The following is a 12,493-nucleotide window of genomic DNA, read 5'->3' on the forward strand; positions in this document are numbered from 1 at the left end:
AGAAAAATAGTGGTAATTATTGTATAATGCATATTCTGAAAAAGGATTAATATTCAGAATCTGTGAAATGTAGTGGAGCCAGATTGGCAGAGTTTGAATTCCAGCTCTGCTACTTACTAGCAGTGGACCTTGGGGCGACTTACTTCTCTGTGATATAATTTCTTCATTTGTAAATTGAGGATAAGAGTGGTATATACCTTGTAGAGTTGTGAGAATTTTATGAATTAGCACAATAAATGCCAGTTATTAGTATTAGTATTTAAAGAATCCCTACCAAATAAGAAAAAGGCAAACACCCTCGTAGGAAAATAGGGGAAAACCCAGGAATAAGCAATTCACAAAAAAGGAAACCCAGATGCCTCATACACATGCCTTTCCCACTAGTAATCAAAGATATAAATATCAAAACAAGTTAGCCTTTTAAACCCATCAGAAAATAAGAAGTCTAAAAATCCCAAGTGCAGATGAGGGTGTAGCGTGATGGAAAATCTCTTCGCCCCCTGTGTGTGGAGGTGATATACCAAGTGGAACTGGTATTTGGAGAGCAGTTTACCAATAGTTAGTAGAATTGAAGGATGCCCATATTTTATGACCTAGGATTTCCATTCTAGTCATATTCCCTCGAGAGCTCTCCAAGACTCTGAATTTGAATGCTGAAAGCAGCACCCCTTGACAGTTACCTAACTCGGGTGTTGGTAATAAACACAGCTGCCTTTAGAGCCCTCTAACTAGCCAGGCATTTGTTACGAACGACAGCACCTGCCCTCACCTACTCCTTGGATGGAAGTTTTCAGTCCGATGCCATCCCTGTCGTGGGATGAGGTCAGCTAGAAACTTCAAGACGTGAGAATCAAGTCTATTTGCTCACTATATCTAGTCCCATTCCCTGAGACTTATATAGACTTACAAAGTCTAAACTCTGGGGCCTCGCCTTCCAACCCTCTATCATCTATCTAACCTTCTCTCCTGTGTCAGTTTTCCCTTTGAACCTACTTATCTTAACAGGTCAACCCCTCACCCTTCTATTCCAGTTTCAACTTATTTCAACTTCCAGTCTTTGTTTACATCCACTTTCTACCTAGAATTCTTTTCTTCTTTCTCTTTGTCTATTCTAAAACATCCTTCAAGGGTAAGTTTAAATCATACTTGTTTAAGTGTGATTTTTTTTATCACTCTAACCCATACTAATTTTTCATTCTGCTGAGATCCTCTGCTGGATATTACTCGTTACTCTCTTACGGCTGCTTCTTTGGGGCCTTCAGCATAACTCTTTCATGGGACCTACCACATAAGGTACATGCAAGGTAAGATTTTTTTTCCCTCCAGAAACTAGCCTTCAGAAAAGAGGGATTCTCTTTATATTTGACTTTTTATAAAGTTTTTCTTGTTATTGGGCTCCCAGTGGAATTACAGTCAGTTCATGAAAAAGGATGAATGAATTTGTGTCACCATCTGCTAGTTCAATTGATATCAACTTTCATAGAGATCAACCCACATAACTGGTTAGACAAAAAACCTAAGAAAGTTTTAGTTATATTGTTTTTGAGAATATAAGTGTCCTAATTTGAAGTGTTGAATGTATTGTATATAGTAAGTCTTAATCGCATTAAAAACTTAAAAAAATCATTCACATCACTTACAGAAAACACACAGCAAGTGTTCACATTATGGAAACCATAAATAAATACCAATAGAATGAATGAATGGAGGGAAAAAAACCTAATTCAGTGTAATGCAACTGGATTCCTGTGGCTGGGGATAAAATCTTCAGTGACAACATGGATCCAGAAAAGTGCTATTGTATCTCAGAAATCTTATTAAGAAATGTAGATGATGTTTTCTAAGAATATTCACTCAAAAAGTAGCTTTAGTTTTTTTTTTAAGTAGCTTTATTGATGAAAAAGACATTGATGCCAAAGATGCATGTGAAGAGTTTGAATAACATGATTTTATGAAATGTAAAAATAGAAAATGCATTAATTCAATTTTTTAAAAAGTTGTTATTTAAATTCCAGTTATCATACAATGTAATATTAGATTCAACACTTCCATACAACACCTGGTGCTCATCGCAGCAAGTGGCATTAATTCTAAATTAATGCATTAGATAACCTGCTTAATTTTAAAGGTGTATATGTGTAAATAAATTTCTAAAAGTTTATATATTCAAGAGGACCACAAAGCTCCCTTTCTCCATTCCTCTCTTCCATCCATCTGTTATCATTTGGAAAAATTGGGGAGGGCCTTATATTTGGGATAGTCTTTCTTTAGCCAGATAGGGCAACTGTCACCTAAATTCTTTCAAGGCAATCATGTCTGTTTTTTTTTATTTCCCTCTTTTCACCTGGCTAACTTCTGCTTATATCTTGAAACTCAGCATAAATGTCATCTCAGAGAGCTTCCTTGGCAATGCTAGTTTGGGTTGCTTGTTCACCTCTGTCACAGCGTTGATCCCTCTGTGTGTCATATTGCTAAATTGCTTGGGCTTGAGGCCCAAGTGATTGTCAAGAAACAACAGAAGGAATAATTGGTGTTTGACTTTTTTTTTTTTAAGATGGTATTTTTTTTTTTTTTAAGTAATCTCTACCGCCAACAGGGGGCTCGAACTTGCTCACAACTGATCAAGAGTCAGTGCTCTACCAGCTGAGCCAGCCAGGCACCCCAGTGTTTGACTTTTTTATTTTGAGATACCAAGAACTTAACCACAGCTCCTAGAATAGAGGGGTTGTCAAAGAAATAACAGAATGAATAAATAGTGTTGGACTTTTTTTGTTGTTCTCCATGGTGCCTGGAATAATGTTAGGCACGGATGAGATGTTGTTCAATAAATACTTATTGAATTACTAGGAACACGTTATGTTTTTAAATACACTTCAGAGAAGGGATTAATCAGGGCTTGGAAAGTGTGGGTTGAAAGAGAATTCAGGGCACTACTGGGTGGCTCAGTCATTGGGCATCTGCCTTCGGCTCAGGTCGTGATCCCAGGGTCCTGGGATCGAGCCCCGCATCAGGCTCACTGCTCAGCAGGAAGCCTGCTTCTCCCTCTCCCACTCCCCCTGCTCGTGTTCCCTCTCTCGCTGTCTTTCTCTGTCAAATAAATAAATAAAATCTAAAAAAAAAAAAAAGAAAGAATTCAGGTAGACCTGCATAGTCTCTGGGATGGTATTGAAACTGTCCTCCTCTCCAGATGGCTTCTTTTTAAAAATCCAGATGAGATAGGGCACCTGGATGTGTGGTCAGTTGGTTGTCTGACTCTTGGTTTCACCTCGGGTCATGATCTCAGAGTTATGAGATCGAGCCCCGTGGCAAGCTCCACACTCGGTGCAGAGTCTGCTGAAGTATCTCTCTGCCCCTCCCCTTGCTTGCTTGTGCTCGCTCACTCTTTCTCTCTAAAATAAATAAATAAATAAATCTTTAAAATAAAATAAAATAAAAATCCAGATGAGGGAGAAAGCTCCCTGACACTGAAGCTGGGTTTCTGCATTTGGGAGATTAAGGTAGAAGCGTCTGCATAGCCCCAAGGACAGCGCTGTGCACATCACATGTGAACGTTCCATGAAGAGATGGGCAACAGCCCAATTTAATTACTGAGATGGTTGTGATGATAATCCCATTTTTCTCATCCAGTTCACAGTCTAGGAAGGGCCCAAATCCAAACAGGGTATTTTTCCTTTCCCTGAGGGATCCAGACATTTCCCTGTCTCATTATAGCTGTGTGGAAAATCTGAAGTAAGCTGTTCATTGAACTATTTTCGGTGCAATACACAAGATAACTGTGATTGGCAGATAGGATGCCACCAGAGATTGACTGTAGTTGTATTAGACATACGATGCCAACTAATTAAGTGGGAATTTTTTTTGAATAAAGAACCCAAATACTCAGATTTCCTCTTTCTTTTTCAAATTCTATCCCTTTTCGCTTCAGCATATCCTCTTCCTGACAGTGTTTTCGCCTTAATACATATGTGAGGTGGCTATTGGCAGTGCTGGGATCTGTCGGTGGTGGGTGGTATCTAGCCACTGACATAAGCATCTCAAAGTGTTATTAAGGAGAAGTGGAATAGAATTGGTACTGGGGGGGCTATTTTCACCAGAGTCACAGGATGATGGCTTGGGTACCGTGATCCATTGTTGGGCCCTCCGCTTTGCAACTCTGTATGTTGTTTTTTCAGTGTACTTGGAGTTGACTGAGTTTTAAAGGATTGACTCACAGTGGTCATACTTGCTAGAGATTAACTGATGTAAATTAATTAATTTACAATATGAGTTATTAACTGCCAAGTGGTACAGTATTTGAACTGACCACTCAGTGCATTTTGTTGCTTTAGGACAGACTGTTGAGTGAACATGGAATCAGAGCAAAGAGACGGTGGGTAGAGAGGATTGATTTGTAGGGTGATCTTACTAACTGGCATCATCCAAGTTTGGCAGCCTGATTTCTCCTGTAGAAATGCACCTGTCAAGGGGACGAGAATCCCGGAATCTACTGGTTAGATCACCGTTTTGCCATCACAGTCTTGGAGGCAACACGTATTGATTTTCCTTTTCTAGACTCCATGCAGGCTACCCATACTCTTTTGTTCCCATAGTCTTTCTTTAGACACTTTAGTAATATTTAGTAGTCTTCAGCTTTCTTGTATAATTAATGGAGTGTTAAAGTTCCTGGCCCTGTGGTTTTCTGAATTTAGAGTATCTTCACCAGATACTTAATCTTATCTACCAGGAGTTGAGTTTGTAAATTATATTCAGAGGCTTGGAAATGCCTTGTTGACTGCCCCCCTTGTACTGACCACCAGAGAGGATACTCCTTTCACAGTGCCACACTGATGGAGATAGCTGAGAGACAGGTGTTCTACTGACATGCCTGTGCCTTCCCTGCCCAAAACACCTGGCCCCAAAATTGTGCTGGGCATGCTGTTTTATTTATTTTTAGAAAAGATTTTATTTGGGGCGCCTGGGTGGCTCAGTCATTAAGCATCTACCTTTGGCGCAGGTCATGATCCCAGGGTCCTGGGATCGAGCCCTGCATCGGGCTCCCTGCACAGAGGGAAGCCTGCTTCTCCCTCTCCCACTCCCCCTGCTTGTGTTCCCTCTCTCGCTGTGTCTCTCTGTCAAAAAAAGATTTTATTTATTTATTTGACAGAGAGAGAGGGAGAGCAGAAGCAGGGGGAATGGGAGAGGGAGAAGCAGGCTCCCCACTGAGCAGAGAGCCTGATGTGGGGCTTGATCCCAGGACCCTGGAATCATGACCTGAGCCAGAGGTAGACGCTTAACCAGACTGAGCCACTCAGGCGCCCCAGCATGCTGTTTTATTTTGATAGAAAGGAAATGCACGTTCCTTAGGCACATTACCTACATCACTTTATTTAATCCTTATAATGACCCTACGAGAAAGTTATTGTTCTATTTCAAATATGGGGAAGATGGGGTGCAAGAACTTAGATAATTTATTTGCCTATGGTTACGTTCCTGGTAAATACCTCCTCTCAAATGCATGTCTCTCTGATTTAAAGGCTTATTCTTTTATTGATAAAGGTTATTTTGTAGCTTTCATTATAAAAGTAAAATATGTTCATTATTTAAAGTCTGAAGAAAAGTAAAAAGAAAATTATCCATAGTCCCACTCCAGGAGAGACAACCATGGTTGATTTTAGCTCAAACTTGTTTGTTTATACTACACACTGTTTTGAATTTACTAATTAAGTAAGTTTGCTGTCAAAAAAGTAGTGTGTCTCAGAATTCTAAGTGGGCCTTACCCCAAAATACATTTGTTTATTTTTTTAAATATTTGTTTATTGTTTTATTTTTACACTAAGTGATTATTAATTAAACATGTTAAGTGTCCAGCATGTGACCAGCACGGCACTAGGTGTACTGGGTGATGTATGGAAGCTCTGTGGTCACTGAGTCTCAGAGTTGAAAGTTATTTCTTCCACAACATCCCCACTTCTGCTTGAACATGCCACGTGGACGAGCTCTCCCTCGTAGGGACTGCTCTTGAATTTTAGATCATTCTGATTATTAAGATGTGGGACTGGCTCCTCAGGAAACCTACAGTCTAGGGGAGATAAGATCAAATGTATGATAAAAGCCAGTAATTGAAGATAACATTTAATGTTATGTGGGAGTAGGAATTGAATGAAGACCATCATCCATACAAGGAAGAGCAAACAGAACTCTGTTGCGCATAGCCTTGTGTTTGGACGAGGTGCTTTACTTATAATCTCATTGGTTATCACAGCAATCCTGAGAAAAGGTAGTAGGTATTATTCCCACTTCACAGATGTTATGGCTGAGGTCCAGCTTACAGTTGGTGAAGTTGAGATTCAAGCCCAGGTCTGCATGGAACCAAAGGCATGCACTTACTTCTCTCCCACACTGCCCTCTCTCTAAAGTAGTTCCTGTGCTAGATTTGGGGGGGGTTCGTAAAATAACTGTTTATTTTCTTATAAAAATGCACATGACATAGAAAATTTGGAAAATAGAAATATCACCTCTAATGCTACCACTTAGAGATACCTGTGATGACTAGTTTGGTGTCTTTCTATTTCGCGTTATTTACTCTCACATACGTATATGCATTTGTCACATACCTTATGTGTACATATGTGTATATCTGTATATATGACTATATACTTCAGGTATTCAGTATATCTTTTATACAAAACCACTTTTATATTATTTTGTTTGTGTTCTTTTTCTTCTCATAAAATATGATCATTTTCCAATGTCATTAAGAAATTTTTAAAGCATACCCTTTTAAGTCCTACAGAGAATTCTACCATGTGTATGTGCTCTTACTTTGTAACCAATCAATCCCTTATTAGAGTTGAAGCTCTATAATTTTTGCTGTAATGTTTATCATATTTTTTAAGATTATTTATTTATAGAGAGAGAGCACAAGCAGGGGGAGTGGCAGAGGGAGAAGCAGGCTCTCCGCTGAGCAGGGAACCTGATGCAGGGCTTGATCCCAGGATCCCGGGATCATGACCTGAGCCGAAGGCAGTTGCTTAACTGACTAAGCCACCCAGGCACCCCTGTTTATCATATTTTGATAAGCATTCTTGTATAAACATTTTTTTGCATGTATCTCTGATGGTTTCCTATCAAGTGTATGTGTGTTTTAAGACTTTTGTTCAAAACTGCCATCTGGAGGAGTTAGGTCACGTGCACTCTCACCAGTGTGCTGTTTGAGAATCCATGTTAGGTATTCTCTCCAGTACTGATAGTATCATTACAAAAAACTTTCCCTATTTGGTAGGTGAAAAATGACCTCTTTTGTCGTTTTAATTTGCATCGCTTTGACTACCAAAGAGAATGAATCTGTGTTGGAGTTGTCATCTGAAGTTCTGCCAGTCTTTGATCTCCTTCTTCCTCTAAGAGCCATATGTATGAAGAAGAGGAGGGTAGAAGGCTTCATCTTATTTATACTAAAGTACTCTGTGTCCTATCTTTTGGCAGATCTCTGACATCTACATTAGTGGAGAGTCAGGGGACATGTCAGCCAAGGAGAAGCTGCTCTTGTGGACCCAGAAGGTGACAGCTGGTTACACAGGAATCAAATGTACCAATTTTTCCTCCTGCTGGAGTGATGGGAAGATGTTCAATGCACTTATTCACCGGTACAGGTAAATGCAGTAGAATTTCCCTGTGCCTGGAGGAGCTTCTCATCTTGCTTGTAATAAGTTATAATGCCACTTTTCCTCTCAACCAAGAATCAAGACTTTGGTTCCTTTTAGTCATTGAAAAAAGGAATATATATTCAACTCCTACTATTCTAGGCACTGGGTACAAAACAGCAACCGCTCTTGCTTTCATGGAGCTTATTTGTTTATTAGGCAACAAATAAATACATGGTGTTATATGATGGTAAGCACCATCATATAAGGGTTGGGGAAGAGAGTGATGGGGTTTGTTGTATTTTGCACAGGGTCGCTGGAGGTGGCCTCTCTGATTAGGGTGTTGGAGCAGAGCTGTAAAGGAGTGAGCCATGCAGGCCTTCTAGGGTCAGAATGCTGCACTGGGAGGAAAGAGCAAGTGCAGAGGGGCTGAGGTGGGGACTTACTTGGAGTGGATAAGGAACAGCAGGTGGCTGGAGTGAGAGGAATGAGGAAGATAGGAATTTTGATGACAAAAATCAAAATTATTGCACTGTTAGTGATCATAAACATATCCCAGTTTTCACTCTATACCAGTTTATGATACCTTTCCCATGAAATCCAGCCTACCTGCTGTGTGCCTTTAGAATGAGCGAGCACTGGGCTCCTGGCATGTAATTGAAAATGGAATCAGTACCTTTCTAAACCTCTTGCTTTCTCTCTAATGCAATCAGCATATTCTGGCTCCAGGTACTTCTAAGAGGTTTACTTTGTGTGAACTCATATGTGATGTGTAGATGGTGGCCTTTCATGTACCTTGGTGGACTTTTACAGACCTGATCTGGTGGATATGGAGAGGGTACAAATCCAAAGTAACCGCGAGAACTTGGAGCAGGCTTTCGAAGTGGCAGAAAGACTGGGGGTCACCCGCTTACTGGACGCCGAAGGTGAGACCTGGCCGGAGTTGAGTATGTTCGCCTTATATTCCTTGTCCTTCTCCTGGCAGCTTTGTCTATTCTGACTAAGAAACTTCTTACCGTTTCTCTCTCAGACGTGGATGTGCCATCTCCAGATGAAAAGTCTGTGATCACTTACGTGTCTTCAATTTATGATGCCTTCCCTAAAGTCCCTGAGGGTGGAGAAGGAATCAGTGCTACGGTACAAGAACGCTTCCCCAAAATGCCTTCTGACTTCCATATGTTTGGGTGGAATGTACTGATTAGACCTTATTCTCAAGCACTCACTCTAGGCAGAGCACGTTTATACAGAGCAAACTGAATCCACATCCTCTTTATATGTGGTCATTGTCTTTGGTCCCTGGGAATGAATCTAGATGCTGCTAATTTTGTAGCATCCAGCATAGACTATCTAGTGTCAGGAAATTGAATCCCCTTTTGAGAGCCCTTGAGGGGCTCTGAAACTGGGACTCGAAGCATTAGGCTGAGCAGCCGTGTAGGCAATTAGAGGAAAGGGATTTTATGTGGTTTGGGGTGCCCTAAGCTACTGTCCCCTGTGCTTGTTTTGTGTACCGCTAATCAGAGGGTGTGTGATATCTACCTTTTGGCAATAGGAAGTAGACTCCAGGTGGCAAGAATACCAAAGCCGAGTGGACTCCCTCATTCCCTGGATCAAACAGCATACAATACTGATGTCAGATAAATCTTTTCCCCAGAACCCTGTAGAACTAAAGGTAAAGTCATGGACTTAAGTTGTTTTTTGTAAATTCATTCCTGGGATTAAGGCTCAGAGCTTGTTGCTGCTGGCTCCTGGGTGAGGTGGGATAAAAGGCGGGTCAGGTTGCTTACACCCATCCATTCATTTACCAAATATTAATTTTGTAGGCACTTTATAACCAATATATACACTTCAAAGAAACAGAAATTCTGGCCAAGGAGAGAGAAAAAGGAAGAATTGAGGAATTATATAAATTATTAGAGGTAAGGGAGCTTATCCTTTGCTGATTCTTGGGGTGTGCTAGTTTGCCTTATTGTTACTTCCTTGCTGGATTGCCTGTGTCCTCTTCCCAACCTGCATTAATAGCAGTGTCCTCCGGGTTACAGACAAGCCTCACTTTTAGGCTGGTCTTGAAATTTTGTGGTAAAGGTGCAGTATCAACCATCTGTATTTCTTAGAGGCTTTTGAAGAATGGCATACATTTATTCAGAAATGTCGAGTTTTGTGAATGAGTTTTCTGTTTTTCAGAAGGAAGCTAATTCTTTTGCTATGATGGGAGGGAAAGAGACTTCCATCCACATTTTGATTCCTAGAGAATTTGAAACCATAGATTTGGGCATTGGGCCTTTCTGGAAGGGGGATTATTGAGAGGACAGGAGGATTTACGGAAAACATAGAAGGAATAGAAAGATTTAGAACAGGTAGTAGTCCCTGTATTTTGGAAGTGGTTTCTCTGCTCTCACCTAAGGTTGAGGTACTGCTAAGTATTCAGTTGTTTCCTCTTATTGGACACGGGAGAAACTGCCAGTGGCGGGGTGAAGAAGCAAGAAGTGAGGTAGCAAGAATGCATAAAACTGGGCCTGAGGGCATGGCTGTGTTTTTGGACTAAATGAGTGTCTCTGGGATTTTTTAGGTGTGGATCGAATTCGGCCGAATTAAACTGCCTCAAGGTTACCACCCGAATGACGTGGAGGAAGAGTGGGGAAAGCTCATCATTGAGATGCTGGAGCGAGAGAAGTCGCTTCGCCCAGCTGTGGAGAGGTGGGCCCAGGGCCTGAAGGCAACCTGATGTAACCTACCCACTTGGAGCCTGGCATATGACTATGGTTTTTATCTTATTATAGGCTGGAATTGCTGCTACAGATTGCAAACAAAATCCAGAATGGTGCTTTGAACTGTGAAGAGAAGCTGACACTAGCTAAGAATACACTGCAGGCTGTGAGTGTGTGTTGTCTCTCCCCTCATGTCACGTGTTCTCCCCTTCTCACCCTGTGCTCTAATGGTCCAGATTAATGGTTGAGAAGTCCAGCCATGTCTCTTCCTTACTCTTGGATGTGCAGTGACCCCCTTGGCTCCCTCGGTCCAGGTGGCTGGGGGCACTGGCGTTCTCCCATGCCCATTACTCCCTTTCTGTCTTAGGACGCTGCTCACCTGGAATCGGGACAGCCGGTACAGTGTGAATCAGATGTCATCATGTACATTCAGGAATGTGAAGGTCTCATTAGGCAGCTGCAGGTGGACCTCCAGATCCTACGGGATGAGAATTACTACCAGCTAGAAGAGCTGGCTTTTAGGTAAGAACATGAGACTCTGACAGAGGGCTTGCTTACTGCTGAGGGTCGCAGATCAAGAGTCAGTCTCTGAATCTTGTAACTTGGATGGGAGGTCAGTGTCTCAGTGGAGATACTACAGGTATTTGGGGCAGGAAAATTCTCATGGTGGAGAACAATTTCCCCTCACTGCAGGCCCCATCCACTAAGTACCTGTAGGATTCCCTCATCATTGTGGCATCTTATAACACCCACACATATTTCAGAGTGATCTGCTGGGATACAGTACCACATCTGGGTTAGAACTGCTGGTGATTGAATGCATCATTTTATAGAGAAGAAAACCAAGCCCCATAGAGGGGATGAGGAGCATCTAAGTCACATAGTTTGTACAGAGCCAAGACTAAGACTCACATCTTTTGACCCCTAATCCATTGTTCATTCTGTCATACCATCCAAGAGTTATATAAACAGATACTGGTTTGCCTCCCTCCAATTAACATTGTAATTTGGTATTTGCCTCAACAACTCTGAACGATGAAGATGTTAATACCTTGTGTTCATAAAACACTTCTTTTTCAAAACACTTTTCCTGATATGATCTCATTTTTATTTTTATCTCATCCTTGTCAAATGGATAAGGAGTACTTTATCTTAAAAAGTGCATTACAGGGGCGCCTGGCTGGCTCAGTCAGTGGAACATGTGACTCTTGATCTCAGGGTTGTGAGTTCAAGCTGCACATTGGGAGTGGAGCCTTACTTAAAAAAAAGTGAGTTACAGATTTAAGTCCCTTCCTTTTTTCTCTTCTTGCATTTCAGGGTTATGCGCCTGCAGGATGAGCTGGTCACCTTGCGTCTAGAGTGTACAAACTTGTATCGGAAGGGCCATTTCACTTCGCTTGAATTGGCTCCACCCTCTACTTTAACCACTACTCATCTGAAAGCAGAACCCATGACCAAGGGAACATACTCTTCCTCTACCTCCTGGTTCCGAAAGCCCATGACTCGGGCTGAACTTGTGTCTATCTCCTCCTCTGAGGATGAAGGCAATCTTCGATTTGTGTATGAACTACTGTCTTGGGTAGAAGAAATGCAGGTGGGTGTATGTTTCAAATGCTTATGCAGTGCATTCAGGTTTACTGGATCCAGCAGCTTGTCTAAGGGGGCCAGGTTGCTATATGCCCCTTGTGTAAACTCTCTTAATTATTAATGCTGCCAGGGACTCAAGCCCCCTTCTCAAATGTTAAATGGGTGGGGTCAGCTCAAATCCTCAAAAATCCCACATTGAATAGCGTAGGCTTTTCTGATTTGAAGCCCTTTGGGAGTCTGTTTCCTTTAGCTAACTGCTCAAAGTGGAGCTCTTGGGAGAAATTGCAGTCTATAAATCTCAGTCACCTTTTCGGAAATTTCCTCATTGGCAGAGGAGCTTATTCTTCACTCTTTGTTGTTGGTCTTACCTCTTGAGTTTAAGCAAGGCCCCCTGTGTTTCACAATTCTTAGGGGCACTATTTACATGTATTCTAGGATAGTGGGTCAAGTTTGATACTGTCCTTTTTATCCTTCTAATCCTTTTATTTTCTTTATTTTTAAGATTTTATTTATTTGAGAGAGAGAGAGAGCGAGCACAAGCAGGGGGAGGGGCAGAGGGAGAGGGAGAAGCAGACTCCCACT

General features: G+C 41.5%; 1 protein-coding gene across 2 annotated transcripts in view; it reads left to right on the plus strand.

Moving 5' to 3' along the window:
- Positions 1-12,493, plus strand: part of MACF1 (microtubule actin crosslinking factor 1) — a 338,451-nt gene that overhangs the window by 166,477 nt on the left and 159,481 nt on the right. For both annotated transcript variants that reach the window (XM_044914486.1, XM_044914485.1), the window contains 9 exons: positions 7,462-7,628; positions 8,433-8,545; positions 8,650-8,756; positions 9,169-9,288; positions 9,440-9,535; positions 10,186-10,313; positions 10,397-10,490; positions 10,692-10,846; positions 11,642-11,918. In XM_044914486.1, coding sequence (XP_044770421.1) covers positions 7,462-7,628; positions 8,433-8,545; positions 8,650-8,756; positions 9,169-9,288; positions 9,440-9,535; positions 10,186-10,313; positions 10,397-10,490; positions 10,692-10,846; positions 11,642-11,918 — 1,257 coding nt within the window. The remainder of the gene's footprint in view (positions 1-7,461; positions 7,629-8,432; positions 8,546-8,649; positions 8,757-9,168; positions 9,289-9,439; positions 9,536-10,185; positions 10,314-10,396; positions 10,491-10,691; positions 10,847-11,641; positions 11,919-12,493) is intronic.

This window comes from Neomonachus schauinslandi, chromosome 4 (assembly GCF_002201575.2).
Source record: "Neomonachus schauinslandi chromosome 4, ASM220157v2, whole genome shotgun sequence".
Lineage (NCBI taxonomy): Eukaryota > Metazoa > Chordata > Mammalia > Carnivora > Phocidae > Neomonachus > Neomonachus schauinslandi.